This window comes from Neophocaena asiaeorientalis, unplaced genomic scaffold (genome assembly GCF_003031525.2).
Source record: "Neophocaena asiaeorientalis asiaeorientalis breed wild unplaced genomic scaffold, Neophocaena_asiaeorientalis_V1.1 scaffold5, whole genome shotgun sequence".
Taxonomy (NCBI): domain Eukaryota; kingdom Metazoa; phylum Chordata; class Mammalia; order Artiodactyla; family Phocoenidae; genus Neophocaena; species Neophocaena asiaeorientalis.
In genome coordinates this window covers 5,523,758-5,546,199 of record NW_020174698.1, presented here as the reverse complement: position 1 = coordinate 5,546,199, position 22,442 = coordinate 5,523,758, and the positions used below count along the sequence as shown (strand labels likewise).

The 22,442-nt window shown below is 39.1% G+C and overlaps 1 protein-coding gene across 2 annotated transcripts in view; it reads left to right on the top strand.

Annotated features, from left to right (window-relative positions):
- AKAP7 (A-kinase anchoring protein 7) overlaps positions 1 to 22,071 on the top strand; it is a 133,593-nt gene extending 111,522 nt beyond the window's left edge. Inside the window, exon 8 of one of the 2 annotated variants that reach the window (XM_024759076.1) lies at positions 21,246 to 22,071. In XM_024759076.1, coding sequence (XP_024614844.1) covers positions 21,246 to 21,451 — 206 coding nt within the window. In that variant the 3' untranslated portion in view covers positions 21,452 to 22,071. Of the gene's footprint in view, positions 1 to 20,365 lie in introns of both variants that reach the window. The other variant, XM_024759075.1, reaches the window with a different exon arrangement.
- The last annotated feature ends 371 nt before the right edge of the window (positions 22,072 to 22,442 follow it).

Below are 22,442 nucleotides of genomic sequence, written 5' to 3'. Positions count from 1 at the left end.
ATAACGGGACCGTGTGTACTGAACACAGTGGACAGCACAGGCAAAGGGCCGTGGGGGCTCAGGCGACGGGGTGTTTATGAGGACTGTAGTGGCCAGGGTGGTGGAGCAGCGCCTCTCCCCTCTCTGCGGACTCACACCATTCCCCTCAGAGCCTCTCAAAAGTCCTGTGGGGACAGCAGAGCAGATGACTTGCCGCATTTTACAGTTGGGGAAACAGTTCCAGTGCTCGGAACTCAGTGCTTGAACGCGTGCTCGGTTTCTTTATGCGTTTTTATTATATGCCCGGAAGAATAGCCAAGGATGACTGTAAATGATCAGGTTTCTCCTGATTTTATTTTAACTCTTAATCATCTCATCTTCAAGTTTTCTTTAGCACAGAACACTCTTTATTTGACCCACCATCATTGCTGATGTGATACCCATTTCACGGGGTCCACAGTTTTCTCAGTACTCACAAGCCAAATTCATTGGCCAAATCGTCCTGTGCACCTGGATTTTCATGGCCAGACTTAAAAAATTAGGTCTTGGAAGCCATGAAAGGAAATGAAGAGAGGCAGTTTAACCTACTTTATGTGTTCGCTAGTTGAAAAACTAGATGGTAAATTTTATAGCATAAAACGTACTCTGCACGCTCATCCCCAAAGTGTTTGCCTTTGGACTGGGCAGCTAGCTGCGTTAAAGTGAGCTACGTTTTGAATACTTTAAAAAAATGGGATTTCTTTCAGCTGTTGTGTGATATTTCAGGTATTTGTGATGTTCTTGATCACATTGTAGTTATGCTTAGATTTCGTCCCTGTCACTAAGTTTGATGACTGGAAGCATTAGCAGGGTTGTGAAAATCTAATTTTCTTTAATATTATACGTCATGAGTCGAAATAAGCAATTCCTTGAAGACAAGCCTTAGTAATTTGTGTATATCTCAGAATCTAGAAGTGTAATTTGATGATACTAGATGCTCTAGAAACAAGACGTGTACAAACTCCACAGTGTGTCCTACAGGAGCCTTCGTGGTCTCTCCTGTGTACATTCCCAGCCCCATCATTCTCCCTCCCTGCCACCTCCTCAGTCACCTTATACTAGACCGAGTTCTGCAGTTTCCCAGACAGGCCAGCCTGGTCTTCCTTCCCTGTCATGCCTGAGAAACACCCATTTCACAAGATCCAGCTCAAGCATCACCTCCAGCATGAAACTTTCTTTTGATATTTTCTCCTCAATAGAACTGATCACTCTTTTCTTTATGGATCCACCCTGTATTGTACGTCTTCCCTTCAGAGCATTCATGAGCCCTTATTTATGAACACACACTTGTACCTCTACTCAGTTGCAGGTTCCCTGAAGGCAGGGCCCATTTCTGTATTCACAGCAACAATGCTTATCACAAATAGAGGGTGCTCAGGGACTGTGTGGATGGAAAGATGGAAGGAAGGAAGGAAGGAGGAGAGCAAGGGAGAAGGAAGACGGAAGGAAGGAAGGGATTGTACTACATTAATCAACATCCATTATTTAGTCTAAAATTTTCAAAAAAAATAAAAATTTCAATCTGCTAGCGAAAGCTTCTGAATCTTTCTCTTTTCCAGCCAACCAATCATTAAATGATTTGGTGTTTCTCACACGTATACCTTCATTTCCCCGGGATGAGGGTGCACCAGGGAGCTGTGAAGTATCTGCTGGGGTGTGGGTGCCCTGGATCAATTCATCTTCCTGATTTCGAGTGGGAGCTATGGATTCCCATCACTTTTGTGTGGTATTGTTAGGCAATTTATGTAGCCTTTTGTATCGCATTGTTCTTACTTGTAGTATGGAAGGATAATACTTATTTTACCTCGTAAGATTTCTTTGAGGACCGAGTGAGAGAATGTTTCTGAAAGTACTTTGGAAAGTATGAAGTGTTACCTAAGCAGATGGAGGGATGCATTCCTGCTGTTGCTGTGTAGTGACCTGGTACTGTGGGGTGTTTCTCAGCCTTTGGAACCCTCTGATCAGGGTGTGTCCTTATTGCTTATAAAAGAGGTAAAGTGATATCTACAATTATGATTTATTTCACCAGTTAGATTAATGGCAGCATTTATGCTGCTGATCTACGTTGGTGAACATTGCCTTCAAAACAGGAGAGTGACCTTTATTTCTGCTTGAATCAACTCCCAACCTGGAACGTCAGCCTAGAAACCAAAGTATATATTATGAGAAGGTGTGTTCGTCAAACAAGTGAAAATTAATTCTAGTTAGTCGTACTTTTAAGTTTTATGTAAAACTCTCTTAAATAGAAGATAATAAATTACATGACCTTAATAATTTTAAGATTCAAGGCTCATTTTAAGGCTCATTTCCTAACCTCCTTGTTTTTCTGCCAGGCAAGAGCATGATTATTTGAAAATCTATGCTTTTGACATGTTTGAAACTTATGTATTTCTTCTTTGTCATAAGAATAATTTTCCAATGATAGCTGTACTTCTGTTGATACTTCTTCGCACCAGGACTTGTGTTTGGAACATCTGCTGCTTTCATCACTGCTCAAATTGCACTCCTCAATCATCTTTGCATAAAATGACATAGAGTGGTCCTGAGCAGTCAGGGATATTGAGAACTCCTTATATTCCTACCTGAACAAATACAGGAGTCAAAATTTAGGGAGGAAACAACCACAGTTTCCATTGAATAGAGAGCAATTTATGCTATAGAAGAGCAGATGGACAACTACAAACAATACAAGGCAAAACAAGTGAGCAAAACAAACCACAGTGAGCACAGTGCCCCTTGGAAATAGATTTCAGCAACAGAGCGACGGCAATCACTTGTCAGTCAAGTGCTGGGTACCAATTTAGTTTGCAGTCTTTGAGCAGATTGGAGCAAGTGATACGTGTCTGATACGCTGAGGAGGAGAATTTAAATGATTTGGCTTTATTCATGCTCAGAAACTACCCCAGTCTCTTTCACTGGAAATTACTTTCAAATTTTGATGTTGAGCACAAGAGAAAAAATATGATTCAGAAGGAAAGCCCCTGAGAATCTGAGGCCTGCAGCTGGGAGAGATTGCAGATATCACAGTTGAGATGTGTATCTTAGAACAGAGAGAGGAGCTGAGAAAGTCATCCTTATTACTAGCTACCATGCTAATTGCAAAGAGTGATAGGGTGCCAGTCCATTCAGCGAGTCCACATGTTGAATAAACCTCTCCGTAGCTCCTCATCACGGGGAAGAAATTGTTCTCATTAGTATTTTTTTAATTGAGGTGTAATTTACATAAAGGAAAATTCACTCTTTTTGTGTGTGTACAGTTCTATGAGTTTCAGCCAACACATAGAGTCATATAACCACCACCACAGTCAAAATTGGGAACAGTTCATCATCCTTCATATGCTCTCATGCCCCTTTATGACTCCTGTTCTCATCCTCAGCCCCTGGTAACCACTGGTCTGTTTCAGTACTGATGGTTTTGCCTTTCCCAGAATGTCAGAAAGATGAGATCCTGCAGTGTGCAGCCTTTGGACTCTGGCTGCTTTGACTTAGCATAACACACCTTAGATTCGTCTGTGTTGTTGCACGTATCAGTATTCATTCCTCTGTATTGCTGAGTACCATTCCATTGGGTGGGTCTACCACAGCTTATTGAGCCATTCACCAGTTGAAGGTATTTCAGTTGTTTCTAGTTTGGGGCATTTATGAATAAAGCAGCTACAAGCATTCATGTGTGGGTTTTCGTGTGAGCATGTGCTTTCATTTCACTTGTTTTCAATTCTAGCTAGGAATGAGATTGCAGGGTTGCATGGTAAGAATATAGCCAACTTTCATAAGAAAAACTTTTGGTAGAGATGTCCAAACTTCTTACAAACCAGCTATGCCATTTTTGCATCCCACCAGCAACGGGAGTTCCACTTGCTTCACATCCTCACCAGCACTTGATACTGTTTATCTTTTAAATTTTAATTTTAGTGGATGAGTAGTAGTATCTCATTGTGACTTAATTTGCATTTCCCTGATGGCTAATAATATTGAGTATCTTTTCACATGTTTATTGGCCATCTGTATATCATTTGTGAAGTAATGCTTCAATTCTTTTTGGCTGTTTTTTATTTTATTTTATTTTGTCTCACTAAATTGTTGGAGTTATTTTTGAATTCTGGATACACTTTCTTTATATGTATTATGTATATATTTTTGCAAATATTTTCTCCCAGACTGTAGTTTGCTTTTTTTGCCTTAACAGTATCTTAAGAGCAAAAGTTTTACATTTTGATGAAGTCAGTTTATCCTTTTTAGGGAATATATTGTGCTTTTCATGTCCTATTTAAGAATCTTTGCTTAATCCAAGGTTACTGAGAAGTTCTATATTTTCTTCTTAAAGACTTTATAATTTTAGCTCTTATAACAGGTCTGTGATCCACTTTGAGTTCATTTTTATATATGGTATGAGATAAGGGTTGAGGTTCTTTTTTATACATACCATTGTCCTAAGCACCATTTCTTGAAAAGATTATTCTCTCTGTTGAATTGTCTTGGTACCTGTGTTGAAAATCAGTTGGCCATATGTTTGTAAGTCTGTTTCTGGATTTTGTTTTGTTTCATTGATCTATATGTCTGTCTTTATACGTATACCACACCGTCTCTATTTCTGTGGCTTTATATGAGTCTTAAAAATAAGGTAGTATAAGTTTTCCAACTTTGTTCTTTTTTAAAAAATTGTTTCAGCTGTCTTAATTCCTTCACATGTTCATATGCCTTTTAGAATTAACTTGACAATTTCTATGAAAAGGCCTGGTGAGTTTTTTTTTTTTTTTTTTTTTTTTTTTTTTTGCGGTACGTGGGCCTCTCACTGTTGTGGCCTCTCCCGTTGCGGAGCACAGGTTCCGGACGCGCAAGCTCAGCGGCCATGGCTCACGGGCCCAGCCGCTCCGCGGCACGTGGGATCTTCCCGGACCGGGGCACGAACCCGTGTCCCCTGCATCGGCAGGCGGACTCTCAACCACTGCGCCACCAGGGAAGCCCCCTGGTGAGTTTTGGATTGCAAAACTCTGTAGTTTTGCGTCTATAGAGCAATTGATGGAGAATTGACGTCTGAACAATATTGAGTCTCTCGATCAATGAGTGTAGCTTATTATCTCTATTCAGGTCTTATTTAATTTCTTTTAGGAAATTTTGCAGTTATTAGTGTTTAGGTGTTGCATACATTTTGTTGAATTGTACCTAACTGTTTCACATGTTATGCTGTTAAAATGATTATCTTTGAAAGATATCTTTCTGTTATTGATTTCTTTTTTGACTCCATTGTGCTTCAGTCAATGCACTGGATGAATGTAATAATTTAAACTTTACCGAGACTTGTTTTATGGCTCAGAATATGCTCTCTTTTTGTAAAGGTTTTCTGTACACTAAAAAGAATGTGTGTGTTTCTGTTGCTGGGTGGAGCGTTCTATAATTATCAGTTAGGTGGTTTTGGTTACTAGTGTTCACATCTTACGTGTTCTGATTGAATTTTTCTCTCCTTGTTCTGTCAACTGTAAAAGTGGCCTTGAAATCTCAAACTGTAATTGCGGATTATCTGTTATACTTTCAGTTTTATTGGTTTTTGCTTCAGGTACTTTGAAGCTCTTATTATTACGTGCATACACATTTAAGATTTTTATATCTTTCCTCTTGATGAACTGACTCACGTATAATAGTAAAATATCCCTCTTTATGGCGGGTAGTATTTTTTCCCTGAAACCTGCTTTGTCTGGTATTGATTCTCTAGTTTTCTTTTCATTAGTGTTCGCATGATACATCCTCTTCCATCCTTTTACCTTTAACCTTTCTGTGTCTTTATATTTGAAGGATTTTTTTGTTGACATCACTGTTGATTCATGTTTTTTATCCAAATTAACAATCTCTGACATTTTATTGGAGTATTTAGAGCATCTTATGTTTTATATGATGATAAATATGGGTGAGTTTTTTTCTTTATTTATTTTTTAAACAGCAGGTTCTTATTAGTTATCTATTTTATACATATTAGTGTATATATGTCAGTCCTAATTTCCCAATTCATCCCACCACCATCAACACCCCCTCACCCCCCCAGTTTCCACCTTTGGTGTCCATACGTTTGTTCTCTAAATCTGTGTCTCTATTTCTGCCTTGCAAAATGGTTCGTCTGTACCATTTTTCTGGATTCCACGTATGTGCATTAACATACGATATTTGTTTTTCTCTTTCCGACTTGCTTCACTCTGTATCACAGTCTCTAGGTCTGTCCACATCTCTACAAATGACCCAATTTTGTTCCTTTCTATGGCTGAGTAATATTCCATTGTACATATGTTCACATTGATTGATTTGCGTATGTTGAAGAATCCTTGCATTCCTGGGATAAATCCCACTTCATCATAGTGTATGATCCTTTTAATGTGTTGTTGGATTCTGTTTGCTAGTATTTTGTTGAGGATTTTTGCATCTATGTTCATCACTGATGTTGGTCTGTAATTTTCGTGTTTTGTAGTGTCTTTGTCTGGTTTTGCTATCACGGTGATAGTGGCCTCATAGAATGAGTTTGGGAGTGTTCCTTTGCAATTTTTTGGAAGAGTTTGAGAAGGATTGGTTTTAGTTCTGCTCTAAATGTGTGATAGAATTCACCTGTGAAACCATCAAGTCCTGGACTTTTGTTTGTTGGAACATTTTTAGTCACAGTTTCAATTTCATTACTTGTAATTGGTCTATTCATATTTTCTGTTTCTTCCTGGTTCAGTCTTGGAAGGTTATATCTTTTTAAGAATTTGTCCATTTCTTCCAGGTTGTCCATTTGATTGGATAGAGTTACTTGTAGTAGTCTCTTAGGATGCTTTGTATTTCTGTGGTGTCTGTTGTAACTTCTCCTTTTTTTAAAAAATTTTATTGATTTGATTCCTTGCCCTCTTTTTCTTGATGAGTCTGGCTAAAGGTTTCTCAATTTTGTTGACCTTCTCAAAGAACCAGCTTTTAGTTTTATTGCTCTTTGCTATTGTTTTCTTTGTTTCTATTTCATTTATTTCTGCTCTGATCTTTATGATTTCTTTCCTTCTACTAACTTTGGGTTTTGCTTTTTCTCCTTTCTCTGGTTCCTTTCTCTGGTTCTCTGGTGTAAGGTTAGGTTGTTTATTTGAGATTTTTCTTGTTTCTTGAGGTAGGATTGTATTGCTATAAAATTCCCTCTTAGAACTGCTTTTGCTGCATCCCACAGGTTTTGGATCATTGTGTTTTCATTGTCATTTGTTTCTAGGTTTTTTTTTTTCTTGCGGTATGCGGGCCTCTCACTGTTGTGGCCTGTCCTGTTGCGGAGCACAGGCTCTGGACGCGCAGGCTCAGCAGCCATGGCTCACGGGCCCAGCCGCTCTGCGGCATGTGGGATCCTCCCGGACCAGGGCACGAACCTGTGTCCCCTGCATTGGCAGGCGGACTCTCAACCACTGCGCCACCAGGGAAGCCCCTCTAGGTATTTTTTGATTTCCTCTTTGATTTCTTCAGTGGTTTCTTGGTTATTTAGTAACTTATGGTTTAGCTTCCATATGTTTGTGTTTTTTACATTTTTTTCCCTGTAATTTATTTCTAATCTCATAGCCCTGTGGTTGGAAAAGATGCTTGATATGGTTTCAGTTTTCTTAAATTTACTGAAGCTTGATTTGTGACCTAAGATGTGATCTGTCCTGGAGAATGTTCCATGTGCATTTGAGAAGAAAGTGTAATCTGCTGTTTTTGGATGTAATGTCCTATAAATATCAATTTAATCTGTCTGGTCTGTTGTTTCATTTAAAGCTTGTGTTTCCTTAGTAATTTTCTGTCTGGATGATCTGTCCATTGGTGTATGTGAGGTGTTAAAGTCCCCCACTATTATTGTGTTACTGTTGATTTCCTCTTTTATAGATGTTAGCATTTGCCTTGTGTATTGAGGTGCTCCTATGTGGGCTGCGTATATATTTATAATTGTTATATCTTCCTCTTAGATTGATCCCTTTATCATTATGTAGTGTCCTTCCTTGTCTCTTGTAATGTTCTTTATTTTAAAGTCTGTTTTATCTGATCTGAGTATTGCCACTCCAGCTTTCTTTTGATTTCCATTTGAATGGAATATCTTTTTCCATCCCCTCACTTTCAGTCTGTATGTGTGCCTAGGTGTGAAGTGGGTCTCTTGTAGACAGCATATATATGGGTCTTTTTTTTGTGTCCATTCAGCAAGCCTGTGTCTTTTGGTTGGAGCATTTAATCCATTCACATTTAAGGTAATTGTCTATATGTATGCTCCTATTACCATTTTCTTAATTGTTTTGGGTTTGTTTTTTTAGGTCCTTTTCTTCTCTTGTGTTTCCCACTTAGAGAAGTACCTTTAGCATTTGTTGTAGAGCTGGTTTGGTGGTGCTGAATTCTCTTAGCTTTTGCTTGTCCGTAAAGCTTTTGATTTCTCCACTGAATCTGAATGAGATCCTTGCAGGGTAGAGTAACCTTGGCTGTAGGTTCTTTCCTTTCATCACTTTAAATATATTGTGCCACTCCCTTGTGGCTCGTGGAGTTTCTGCTGAGAAATCAGCTGTTGACCTTATGGGAGTTCCCTTGTATGTTATTTGTCATTTTTCCCTTTAATAATTTTTCTTTGTCTTTAATTTTTGCCAATTTGATTACTGTGTGTCTTGGCATGTTTCTCCTTGGGTTTATCCTGTATGGGACTCTGTGCTTCCTGAACTTGGCTGGCTGTTTCCTTTCCTGTGTTAGGGAAGTTTTCAACTATCATCTCTTCAAATATTTTCTTGGGTCCTTTCTCTTTCTCTTCTCCTTCTGGGACTCCTATAATGTGAATGTTAGTGTGTTTAATGTTGTCCCAGAGGTCTCTTAGGCTGTCTTCATTTCTTTTCGTTCTTTTTTCTTTATTCTGTTCTGTGGCAGTGAATTCTACCATTCTGTTTTCCAGGTGACTTATCCATTCTTCTGCCTCAGTTATTCTGCTATTCCTTCTAGTGTATTTTTCATTTCAGTTATTGTATTGTTCATCTCTGTTGGTTTGTTCTTCAATTCTTCTAGGTGTTTGTTCTTTAATTCTTCTGTATCTTTGTTAAACATTTTCTGCATCTTCTTTCTTTTTCGTTGCCTGTCAACTCTTCATGTAGTTGTTTTCTGGGGGTTTTATCTTGTTCCTTCATCTGGTACATAGTCCTCGGCCTTTTCATTTTGTCTATCTTTCTGTGAATGTGGTTTTCATTCCACAGGCTGCAGGATTGTAGTTCTTCTTGCTTCTGCTGTCTGCCCTCTGGTGGATGAGGCTGTCTAAGAGGCTTGTGCAAGCTTCCTGATGGGAGGGACTGGTGGTGGGTAGAGCTGGGTGTTGCTCTGGTGGGCAGAGCTCAGTAAAATTTTAATCTGCTTACCTGCTGAGGGGTGGTGTTGAGTTCCCTCCCTGTTCATTTTTTGGCCTGAGGTGACCCAGCACTGGAGCCCACAGGGTCCTTGGTGGGGCTAATGGTGGACTACGGGAGGGCTCACGGCAGGGAGTACTTCCCAGAACTTCTGCTGCCAGTGTCTTTGTCCCCACAGTGAACCACAGCCGCCCCCCGCCTCTGCAGGAGACCCTCCAATACTAGCAGGTAGATCTGGTTCAATCTCCTATGGGGTCACTGCTCCTTCCCCCGGGTCCTGATGCTCACACTACTTTGTGTGTGCCCTCCAAGAGTGGAGTCTCTGTTTCCCCCATTTCTGTCGAAGTCCTGCAGTCAAATCCCGCTAACCTTCAAAGTCTGATTCTCTGGGAATTCCTCCTCCCATTGCTGGACCCCCAGGTTGGGAAGCCTGATGTGGGACTCAGAACCTTCCCTCCAGTGGGTGGACTTCTGTGGTATAATTATTCTCTAGTTTGTGAGTCACCCACCCAGCAGTTATGGGATTTGATTTTACTGTGATTACGCCCCTCCTACCGTCTCACTGTGGCTTTTCCTTTGTCTTTGGATGTGGGGTATCTTTTTTGGTGAGTTCCAGTGTCTTCCTGTCTGATTGTTCAGCAGTTAGCTGTGGTTCTGGTGCTTTTGCAAGAGGGAGTTAGCGTACGTCCTTCTACTCTGCCATCTTGAACCAATCTCCCAATATGGGTGAGTTTAAATCACCCAGTTTGTTTGTTGTTTTCTAGTTGTCTCATCTGCTCTTTTTTCCCTTTTCTCTTTTTTATTGCATTATTTTATATTAAGAAGTTTTAGGATTTCATCTTAGGTTCATTATTAGTTATGCCTCTTTTTTATTTTTACTTCAGTGCTTGCTCTAGGTTTTCAAAATATACACCCTTAACTTACAATTGTGTGCCTTCAAATAATATTATGCCACTTCACGTTTAACATAAGAAGCTTATGACAATTATTTCCATTTTCCCTTAGTCTTTGTGCTGTTGCTACCATATACTTTATTTCTACGAATTTTATAAACCCCATTAAAAACAGTTATTTGTCTTTTAAGGAGGTTAAGGATGAGAGAAATTCTTTTATTTTCATCTATATGTGTACCGTTTTTAGTTCTCTTCTCATCTTTGAATAGATCCAAATTTCCATCTAGTCTCATTTTTCTGCTGCCTTAACTTTTTCCTTTAACATATCTTCTAGTGCTCGTTGACTGATGATGGATTAATTCAGCATTTATATGTCTGAAAAAAATATTTTTGTCATCCTCACTTTTTTTTTTTTTTTGCGGTACGCAGGCCTCTCACTGTCGTGGCCTCTCCCGTTGCGGAGCACAGGCTCCGGACGCGCAGGCTCAGCGGCCACGGCTCACGGGCCCAGCCGCTCCACGGCACGCGGGATCCTCCCGGACTGGGGTACGAACCCGTGTCCCCTGCATTGGCAGGAGGACTCTCAACCACTGCGCCACCAGGGAAGCCCCAAGGATTCCCTTTTATTCACTTCCTTTCCAACACTTGTTATCTCTTGGTATTTTTGATAATAGCCATTCTGTCAGGTGTGAGGTGATATCTTATTGTTGTGTTGATTTGTAGTTCCCTGGTGATTAGTGATGTTGAGCATGTGTTCATGTACCTTTTTGGCCCATTTTTAACCAGATTGCCTGTCTTCTTGCTGTTGAGCTTTTAGAGTTCTTTGTACATTTTGGATAACAGTCCTTTATCAGATGTGTCTTTTGCAAATGTTTTCTCCCAGACTCTGGCTTGTCTTCTTATTCTCTTGACAGTGTCTTTCACAGAGGAGAAGGTTTTAATTTTAGTGAAGTTCAAATTATCAATTATTTCTTTCATGGATCATGCCTTTGGTGTTGTATCTAAAAAGTCACTGCCATCCCCAAGGTCATCTAGCTTTTCTCTTGTGTTTTCTTCTAGAGGTTTTATAATTTTGCTTTTTACATTTAGATCTATGATCCATTGTGAGTTAATTTTTGTGAGGAGTTTCAGGTCTGTGTCTAGATTTATTTTTTTGCATGTGGATGTCCAGTTGTTCCAGCACCATTTGTTGAAGAGATTGTCTTTGCTCCATTGTATTGCTTCTGCTCATTTTTCAAAGATCACATTGATTACACTTGTCTGGGTCTATTTCTGGGCTCTCTGTTCTCTTTCACTGATGTTTTTGTCTGTTCTTTTGCCAATACCACATTGTCTTGATTACTGTAGCTTTATAGTTAGTCTTGAAGTTGGGTAGTGTGAGTCCTCTGCCTTTGTTGTTCTCCTGCAATATTGTGTTGGTTATAATGTTTATTTTTGCCTTTCCATGTAAGCTTCAGAATCAGTTTGTTGATATTCACAAAATAATTTGCTGGGATTTTGATTGGGACAAATGAGAACTTTTAATGTGTTTGTACTCTTTTTCTCAGAGCTTACATGGCATTGTTATGAAGATTTTTTTGGTTCTCTTTTAAAAACTATTAATATGGTTTATTCTTGTCAGGACAAATAGGCATCTAGATATTGGCTTTGGATGGAGGGTGGTAATGGTTTCTGGAGCCCTTCATGTGATATCAGTTAGGCAATTATTGGGTCAGCTCACACATGAAAACAGCTGACCCACATTAATATTGACCTTAAATTATCACAGTAGGTAGCACATATTCTTGCTACCACAAAGAAGGTCACTTATTTTCTTTTTTATAATCACAGATATAAATTTTCTCTATGTGCTGGCTTGGTATCAGCGATCTCAGGTAATATAAATAAAAGCTGAATCTTGGGTACATACCGTGGATTAATTATGTTACAGCTCTTACAGAGAGTGGAATTGCTTCCTTCAAATTTGTTGAAAAGTTTCTTAAGTCTGTTCTTTTAGGGACACTACTACGTTTGGTGGACTTGATAGCATTTCTCATTCCCTTTCTTTTATATTTTTAGTATTCTCCTAAGAAATTGATTAAAAATTTTCTGGGGGGGGGATTCTAAAAAAACAGTGTCAAAGAGAAAGATTAATCTGTCGTTTCAAATAGGTATGATAGTAAGTAACCTTGGTAGACCAAGAAAGAATATTTTTGTCGAGAGGGTGCTGCATACACTGGGAATATTTTTTAACATAAAAAATGCAGACATTTTATTTTTTTTTAACTTTTTATTTTGTACTGGGGTATAGCCGATTATCAATGTTGTGATAGTTTCAAGCGCACAGCAAAGCAACTCAGCCATACATATACATGTATCCATTCTCCCCCAAACTCCCCTCCCATCTAGGCTGCCACATAACATTGAGTTCCCTGTGCTGTGCAGTAGGTCCTTGCTGGTTATCCATCTTTAATATAGCAGTGTGTACTTGTCAATCCCAAACTCCCTAACTATCCCTTCCCCCAACCCTTCCTCCGTGGTAACCCCAAGTTCCTTCTCTAAGTGTCTGAGTCTGTTTCTGTTTTGTAAATGAGTTCGTTTGTATCATTTCGTTTTATATTCCGCCCACTGGGAATATTTTTTGTGTGTACTTTTGTTGGAATGTCGAATGATAAATCATGTACCTTGCGGTGACACATTGAACTGCCATTGTTAACTAGGCTTCAGGTAAAATGAATGCAGTCGTTTATCTTAGAGGTCACTGTGGGAGACAGATGCCTTTATTCAAGTAGTGGTCAAAAGAAAAATACTTTAATCTTAAAATGCCTCTTTCAAGTAAGCTGAATTAAGTCTACTGAAAGTGGGAACACAAAAAATCTCATTGGAACGAAGATATGCATTTCTTGAATTGCTGCGTTCTCGCAGGCCTCTGTGACGAGCCTTCCAATAGGCTTTTCCCTGGGCCACCGTTGATAGTCTGAGGATGCCTTTGTGGAAATCATAGGTGGGGCAAGAATACAGGACGGATCTGGAAGATTCATTTATAAATTTATTTTTTGGTGATTGGTTAATTAGTTTGTTATTGTAGATAGTTAATATTTGACCCATAGGCTGGATAGAGTCAAAGATGGTAATAATCTTGTTTTGAGCTTGGTTGTCTTGGTTAATAGTAAAAGCATAAACAGAAATATGAAAGTCAGAAGGGAAAATTAACTTTTTGTGGGAAGATTTTTGTGTTTTAAATTTCTTAATGTTTGAAGTAATGGGACACTTTATTGTGTACTGAGAGAAATCACTGAAGCACATACTTTTTGACCTGAGATGCTTCTTGGAGACTGAGTAATGTTTAGACTCAAATCCAACCCTATTATCTTACTGGTGATGTATCAGTAATGTGACGAGTGATGTTATCTTAAAGCTGACTGGGGTCAGGAAGAGTTGCAAGAATGCAATCTCTGGCCTAGATGCAGAGCACAAATTAGGGTGGCAGATGTAGAGAGTCGTTTACAGTGTACTGAAGGGTACTTGAGAAGTATTTTTTCATATGAAGTTTGATTTTCCCTCTTAAATTTGAAGAGCCACTAAAAAATAGTTCCATGTAACACATCTGGAGGTACATCTATACAGTATAAACACTGTGTTGTAAGATTAATAGAATTCTTTAAATATTAGGCAATATACTCATTCATTCTTACTAATAAAAATAGTCGGGCTTCCCCGGTGGCGCAGTGGTTGGGAGTCCGCCTGCCGATGCAGGTGACACGGGTTCGTGCCCCAGTCCGGGAAGATCCCACGTGCCGCGGAGTGGCTGGGCCCGCGCGTCTGGAGCCTGTGCTCTGCGACGGGAGAGGCCACAACGGTGAGAGGCCCGCGTACCGCAAAAAAAAAAAAAAAAATAGTCTTAACTTGCTCCCAAATATGGTATTAGTAATGAAATTCTTTATCTTTCTTTTAACAATATCTTGACATATTTAGTTTAGTAAATTCTATATAGAGATCACTGAGTTGAAGCTTACTATCCAGGACTTTTGATCATGGATCTGGAGTACCATACTGTCACTTTTGAGGGGAGAGCAGTTGCTAAGGCCTCCCACTGTAGCGTGTCCAGATGGGCCTTTAACCCATCCCTCTTCTGCTTGGATGTTGCTAGGAATGATGGTTATAAGCATAATTGGCCTCGGACATGTGTTAAGGAGAAGTGGTGGGACTCAGAAGGAGGGTTAGGAGCCAGTTCTCACCCTTGGCATATATGCTTTTGTATTCCAATCCCTGTTACGTGTGACGTTAGAAAGTAATGTCCATCTTCCTGTTCACACCCTTTGTGTCTGCCTGTCCCAGACCTGAGGTCGTAAGTGCGGCATTGGGCTTTTGGCTTCTGGAGGTCATGGGTGATATTCCAAAACTGAGCTGAGGTTTAATGTGTGAGCGTTCTAATTACTTCTTTTTTTTCAGCTTTACTGAGATATAATTGACATATAACATTATATAAATTTAAGGTGTACAGTGGTGATGATCTGATACATTTATATGTTGTGAACTGTTTGCTACTTTAAGATTAGTTAACATATCCTTCACTTCACATAATTATAATTTTGTTGTTATGCTGAGAACATTAAAGCTTCACTCTTATAGAAACTTTCAAGTATAGGATCCAGTATTGTTAACTGTAGTCACCATGCTGTACATTAGAGCCCCAGAACTTATTCATCTTATTTCTGAAAGTGTGTTCCCTTTGACCAACATATTTTCCAAGCCTATCCCCCAGTTCTTAGCAACCTCCATTCTCCTGTTTCTATAAGTTCAGTGTTTTTAGATTCCATATGTAAGTGATATCATACAGTACTTGTCTTTTTCTGACTTATTTCACTTAGCATAATGCCCACAAGGTTTATCCATGTCACAAATGGCAGGATTTCTTTCTAATGGCTGAATAATATTTCATTGTATATATATACACCACATTTTCTTTATCCGTTCAACCATTGATGGACACTTAGGTTGTTTCCATGTTTTGGCTATTGTGAAATATGTTGTAGTGAACATGGGAGCACAGATATCTCTTTGAGATAGTGATTTCATCTTCTTCAGATATATGCCCAGAAGTGGGATTGCTAGATCGCATGGTAATTGTATTTTTAATTTTTTTTGAGGAATCGTCATACTGTTTTCCATAGTGACTTCACCAATTTACATTCCTACCAATAGTGCACAAGGGTTCCCTTTTCTCTACATCCTCACCAGCCTTTGTTATTTCTTGTTTTTTTCATAATAGCCATTCTAACATGCGTGAAGTGATACCTGATTGTGGTTTTGATTTGCATTCCCTGATGATGAGTGATTTGAACACCTTTCCATGTACTTGTTGGCCATTTGCATGTCTTCTTTGGAAAATGTTTATTCAAGTTCTCTGCCCATTTTTAAATAGGATTTTTTGTGTTTTTGCTATTGAGTTGTATGAGTTCCTTATATATTTTGAATATGAACCCTTTATCGGATATGTGATTTGCAAATATTTTTTCCTATTCTGTAGGTTGCCTTTTCATTTCGTTGATTGCTTCTTTTGCTGTGCAGAAGCTTTTTAGTTTGATGTAGTCCCACTTATTGATTTTTTTTTTTTTTTGGGTACGCGGACCTCTCACTGTTGTGGCCTCTCCCATTGCGGAGCACAGGCTCCGGACGTGCAGGCTCAGCGGCCATGGCTCACAGGCCCAGCCGCTCCGCGGCATGTGGAATCTTCCCAGACCGGGGCACGAACCCGTATCCCCTGCATCGGCAGGCGGACTCTCAACCACTGCGCCACCAGGGAAGCCCCCACTTGTTGATTTTTACTTCTTTTGCTTGTTGTTTTGGTGTCATATCCAAAAAAGGCATTGCCAAGACCAAAGTCAAGGAGCTTTTCTCCTCTCCTCTGTTTTCTTCTAGGAATGTTATAGTTTCAGGCTTTAAGTCCTTAAATTCATTTCAAGGTAACATTTGTGAGTGGTGTAAGATAAGGGTCAAATTTCATCCTTTTGAATGTGGATATGCAGTTTTCCCAGCACTACTTATTGAAAAGACTGTCCTTTCCCCATTATGTATTCTTGGCTCCACTGCCAAATATTAGTTGACCATACGTGTGTGAGTTTATTTCTGTGCTCGTGATTCAGCTCCATGGCCTATTATATGTCTTTTTTTTATACCAGTACCATATTGTTTTGAAATCAGGAAGTGTGATGCTTCCAGCTTTGTTCTTTCTCATCATTGCTTTGGCTTTTGGGGGTCTTTTGTGGTTCCATATGAATTTTAGGGTTTTTTTTCTATTTCTGTGAATAAATGCCATTGTAATTTTGATAGGGATTGCATTGAATCTATAGATGGCTTTCAATAGTATGGACATTGTAATGATATTAACTCTTCCAATCCATGAACATGGGGTATTTTTCCATTTATTTGTGTCTTCAGTTTCTTTCATCAGAACCTTATAGTTTTCAGTATATAGATATTTCACTTCCTTGGTTAAATTTATTCCTAAGTATTTTATTGTTTCTGATACTATTTTAAATGGAATTATTTTTAAAATTTCTTTTTCAGATGGTTCATTGTTACTGTATAGAAATGCAACTGAGTTTTGTATGTTGATTTTGTATCTTGAAACTTTACTGAATTCATTTATTAGGTCTTAACAGTTTTTTTGGGTGGAGTCTTTAGGATTTTCTGTACACAAGATCATGTTATCAGCAAACAGAGACAATCGTACTTCTTCCTTTCTGATTTGGGTGCCTCTTTTTTTTTTCTTATTCTTGCCTGATTGCTCTTGCCGGGGCTTCCATTACTATGTGGAATAGGAGTGGTGAGGGTGGGCACCCTTGCCTTGTTTCTGATTTTAGAGGGAAAGCTTTCAGCCTTTCACCTTTGAGTGTGTTAGCTGTGGGTGTGTCATATATGGCCTTTATTATGTTGAGATATGTTCCTTCCGTACCCAATTTGTTGAGAGTTTTTATTACGAAGGGATGTTGAATTGTGTCAAATGTCTTTTCTACATATATTGAAATGATCATATGATTTTTATCCTTTATTTTGTTAATATGGTGTATCACATTGATTTATTTGCATATGTTGTACCATTTTTATATCCCAGGGATAAATATCCCTTGATTGTGGTGTATGATCCTTTTAATGTGCTGTTGAATTTGGTTTGCTAGTATTCTGTTGAGGTTTTTGCATCTAAATTTATGAGGGTATTGGCCTGGGGTTTTTTTTGTTTTTTTTTTCTTATAGTATCCTTACCTGGCTTTGATATCAGGGTAATTCTGACCTCATAAAATGAGTGTGGGAGTGTTACGTCCTCTTCAGGTTTTTGTTGTTGTTTTGTTTTTCTTTTTTTTTTTTGGCAGAGCTTGAGAAGAATTGGCATTAATTCTTCTTTATTTATTATTATTTTTTGCCATTTTACGGTTTTATTAACACAAACAAAACGTGCACACGAGCTGTCTATTCATTTTCTTCGCTGTGCAGCCTGGCGTTGGGCTTGGTGACTGGCCAGCTGGGCTGCTCTCTCCGCAATGGCTTTGCGGTTCTTGGAGGAGACGTTGTGAGCAGTCTCAGCACAGTAAGATTTGTTGCACATCAGCAGTTGGTAAAGTTCACCCATAAAGCCACACTGTCCTGAGCTTTTATTTGTTGGAGGGTTTTGATTACTGATTTAATCTTAAATTTGTTGTTGGTCTGTTCAGATTGTCTGTTTCTTCATGATTCATACGTGAAGGTTGTACGTTTCTAGGAATTTATCCATTTCTTCTGGGTTGTCTGATTAGTGACCTGTAATTGTTCACAGTAGTCTCTTATGATATTTATTTTTGTGGTATCAGTTGTAATGTCTCCTCTTTCTTTATAATTTTGTTTGAGTTCTCTCTTTATCTTGGAAGTCTAGCTAAACGTCTGTTGTTTTTGTTTTATCTTTTCAAAAACACGACCCTTATTTTCATTGATCTTTTCTACTGTTTTCCTATTTCATTTATTTCTGCTCTGATTTTTATGTCCTTCCTTCTGCTAACTTTGGGCTTAGTTCTTATATTTTAGTTTCTTGAGATGTCAAGTTAGGTTTTTTTTTAAGAGTTATTTATTTATTTTGGGCTGTGTTGTTGTTTTGGGCTTTGTTGTTGTTTTGTTTTTCTTTTTTTTTTTTGGCAGAGCTTGAGAAGCAAAATGGCCGTAAAATACTAACATCTAGGAATTTACTGTCATAATCCTCACTCTTCCTCGAACAGATTCCTATTTCTTCAATTGCAGTGATAGCTCTGAAATTAAAAAGTTGTGGCACGCGGGATCTTCGTTGAGGCATGCAGGATCTTTCGTTGTGGCACATGGGCTCTTTGCTGTGGCCCGTGGCCTTCTCTTTAGTTGTGGTGTGCAGGTTTTCTCTTCTCTAGTTGTGGCACACAGGCTCCAGGGTGCGTGGGCTCTGTCGTTGTGGCGTGTGGGTTCCAGAATGCTTGGGCTCTGTAGTTTGCAGCACACAGGCTCTCTAGTTGAGGCACGCAAGCTCAGCAGTGTGGCGCGTGGGCTAGTTGCCCCGTGGCATGTGGGATCTTAGTTCCCTGACCAGGGATCTAATCCACGTCCCCTGCATTGAAGGGCAGATTCTTTACCACTGGACCACCAGGGAAGTCCCAAGTCCGGGTTGTTTACTTGAGCTCATCCTTTTCTCTTAGTGCAGGCATTTATTGCTATAAACTTCCCTTTTAACACTACTTTTGCTGGATCATAAGCTTTGGTATGTTGTGTTCCCATTTTTGTTCGTTTCGAGATATATGTTTTTAATTTCCCTTTTGATTTCATCTTTGACTCATTGGTCGTTCATGAGTGTTTGTTTAATTTCTATATGTTTGTGAATTTTCCAGTTTTACTCTTGTTATTGATGTCTGGTTTCATACCATTGTGGTCAGAAAAAGATACTTGGTATGATTTCAATTTTTAAAAATTTGCTAAGACTTGTTTTGTGACCTAATATATAATCTATCCTGGAAAATGTTCCATATGTGCTTGAGAAGAATGTGTATTCTGGTGCTGTTGGATGGAATGTTCTTTATATGTCTCTTAGGTCCATTTGGCCTCAAGTATAGTTCAAATCCAATGTTTTCTTATTGATCTTCTGTCTGAATGATCTATCCATTGTTGAAAGTAGAGTATTAAAATTCCCTACTATTACTGTAATGCTGTCACTCCCTTGAGATCTGTTAGCATTTACTCAATATATTTAGGTGCTCAGATGTCTTTGCTTCCAGTCATCTGCCTTCCTGGATCCATAGCTCAGTGGAAGGAGATGAAGGACTGACTGGGCATGAGAGATGAGCCCCTTAGTTTTTTTTCCTCGGTTAAGGGAGACAAGAAAGAGAATGAGTGGGAAATGTGCAGCATTTGAACAGATGACAACCACCCCTTTTACAGAAAAATGAAAGGATAATTTAACCTTGATCATCACTAGCAGGGAAGCAAAATGGCCGTAAAATACTAACATCTAGGAATTTACTGTCATAATCCTAACTCTTCCTCGAACAGTTTCCTATTTCTTAAATTGCAGTGATAGCTCTGAAATTAAAAAGAATATTAGTTTTACAAGCTTATTTTAACCATTTCCTAGCAGTAGTAATTGCTTTTGTCTTCATGGGAGGGCTGAGACTTTAACAACCATCCAGGCCAAGGGTTAAAAAATTGCTGATCCTATGTGGCTAGTTGATTAGGAAATCTCAATTACCTGACCTTTGGTAGTGGTGAAGTAGAAGCAAATACATCTTGTTGGTGATTTCACATGTCTGAGGCTCCAGGCGGTGGGTATGTGGACTTTAGTAGTAGTAATCACTTTTGGACGAGAGAAAAACAAAAATCTCATGTAGAAATGGGGAACTTCCAGCATTGCTAGGTAGAATATTTTAAGATTGGGGCTAATGAACTGCTTTTCAACCTGAAGTCTTCAGGAACAGGCAGTCTCCTGCTTCTGCAAATACCAAATGAAAAGCCAAACCAGTATTCTTGGATTTATAGATCCAGTTTACCAGACTGAAGGACACTTGCTCTTTGTAACTAACTGAACTAGCCGGCCCCTGCATGCTGAGTTTCTATGGCAGTATGATCTCAGTGACCTATCTTCTCTATTGTGGAATGTAGGTGATAAGAATGGAGGTGAGCCCGATGATGCTGAACTGGTAAGGCTCAGTAAGAGGCTGGTGGAGAGTGCGGTGCTCAAGGCTGTCCAGCAGTATCTGGAAGAAACACAGAACAAAAGCAAGCCAGGGGATGGGAGCTCTGTGAAAACTGAAGAGGCTGATAGGAATGGCACTGACAGTGACAACAACAGGAAATGAGACCGAAGGCAGGCAGGCCCCCGCCGCTCCGTGAGAAGCATCCCTGCCTCCCCTCTGCCGAGTCAATGGACTAATTTGCATTGTGCTATTTAAGTGTCTCTTGTCCAATCTGTGGAGATTGCCTAATACTTTCATGATCGATGTGTTTGCATTCCTGAAACACAACGGAAGAGAAATGGAGTGCTGGGACTATCAGAGGAAATTAATTTATGAAGGAAGAATGGCCCAGGTTTTACTTGCCCTCAGCCGAGGCTCTGGGAGAGAGTATTTTGCGTGATGCCTCGCGGACTCAAAGGCCATGGAAGGGGCCTTGCCGTAAATGGAATACTACCATTTATATTGCTTAGCAGGGCATTTGACTACTTTATCTGAGGCCAAAACACACACAGAGCTAGCAAGTGCTATGATTAAAATGATCACTGTTGAAATTATTATCCATATAGCTAGTCCATAATGTTTCATGTTTGTCCTATGTGTGCTGTCGCTATGCAGTGATCTTTATTTACAGTAAGTTTGTTTCACGTAAATGATATATTTTTGGTGAAATGCAACCTTTTCTATAAAATGTGGGCAGCATTTTAAAGGTTTCTTTTTAACTCTCTTTTGATAAGTCAGTGTACCATATTTAATGTTTTTCATTGGCATTTGTATGTAAAATGTATCATATAATTTTTTTTCCATAGGCCAGAAACCTATTGGAATCCGGGACTTAATTAATGAAGCTTTGCGTCGAGAGAGGATGGGTCTGCAGTCCAAAGTGAAACAGATAAAGGAACTTTTATTAAAGCCTGAGACTCAGGCCAAAATTAGGAGGGAGCTTTTTGAAGGAAGATTCATTAACAACAGTAATGAAGGAAATGATGTTGATTTCAGCGCAATTTTGACGTAAGCTCTACTTTGCTATCATGGTACCAGAGTTTATGAAATCTTTTCAGCTCATTAAATAGCTCTTTGGTAAATACCACAGAAGTGTTCTGATAGAGTCTGCACAACAGCAAACCAACATTGGTAAGGAGTTAACAATTTCTTACCAAAGAAAACTGATTCTGCACTGTTATTTTTAAGCTAGACTTGTGTTTTAGAATGTTTATCTCTATAATACCGAGATTCATTTTATAGAAAGGACTTCTTAATTAGCCATTGTGAGATGTTCGTTGGGTCCTCACAAATAAAATATACAGACTGTGGAAAATCATTTACAGACAAAAAGAAAAAACAGTATTTTAAGGGTAACTTGTCTCCTGTTGACATGATTTTTGTTGTTAAATCAAAAGAAGCATTGTTCACATGTATCTATGCCTATTGTTACTTTTAATGAGACTTTGAATGTTTATTGATCACTAGTACTTGAATGAACATTTATAAATGTAATTATTGCAGTCACTGGTTAAGAATGTTTTATAATGTCCGTATGTATTACTTTTCAGTGATCAAAATGTAATTTGCTTTTTTTTTTTTTTTTTGCGGTACGTGGGCCTCTCCCTGTTGTGGCCTCTCCCGTTGCGGAGCACAGGCTCCAGACGCGCAGGCTCAGTGGCCATGGCTCACGAGCCTAGCTGCTCCGCGGCATGTGGGATCTTCCCAGACCGGGGCACAAACCCATGTCCCCTGCATCGGCAGGCGGGCTCTCAACCACTGCACCACCAGGGAAGCCCTGCTTTTTCATTTCTTAATGAATGTTTGGGATTTTTATTTTCTACTTTTCTGAAGATAAGCCCCCGGTCTTACTGTATCCCTCATAATCTGAATTTGTTTGCACTGGTTCATTTTTAAAGAAAATTCTTGAAAAGTTTCCCTCCCATATGATAATCACTAGTAACAGCTTTTTATGTAGTCAGTGTAAAATTGCTGCTACTAAGAGATTATGATGGAGGGGGAAA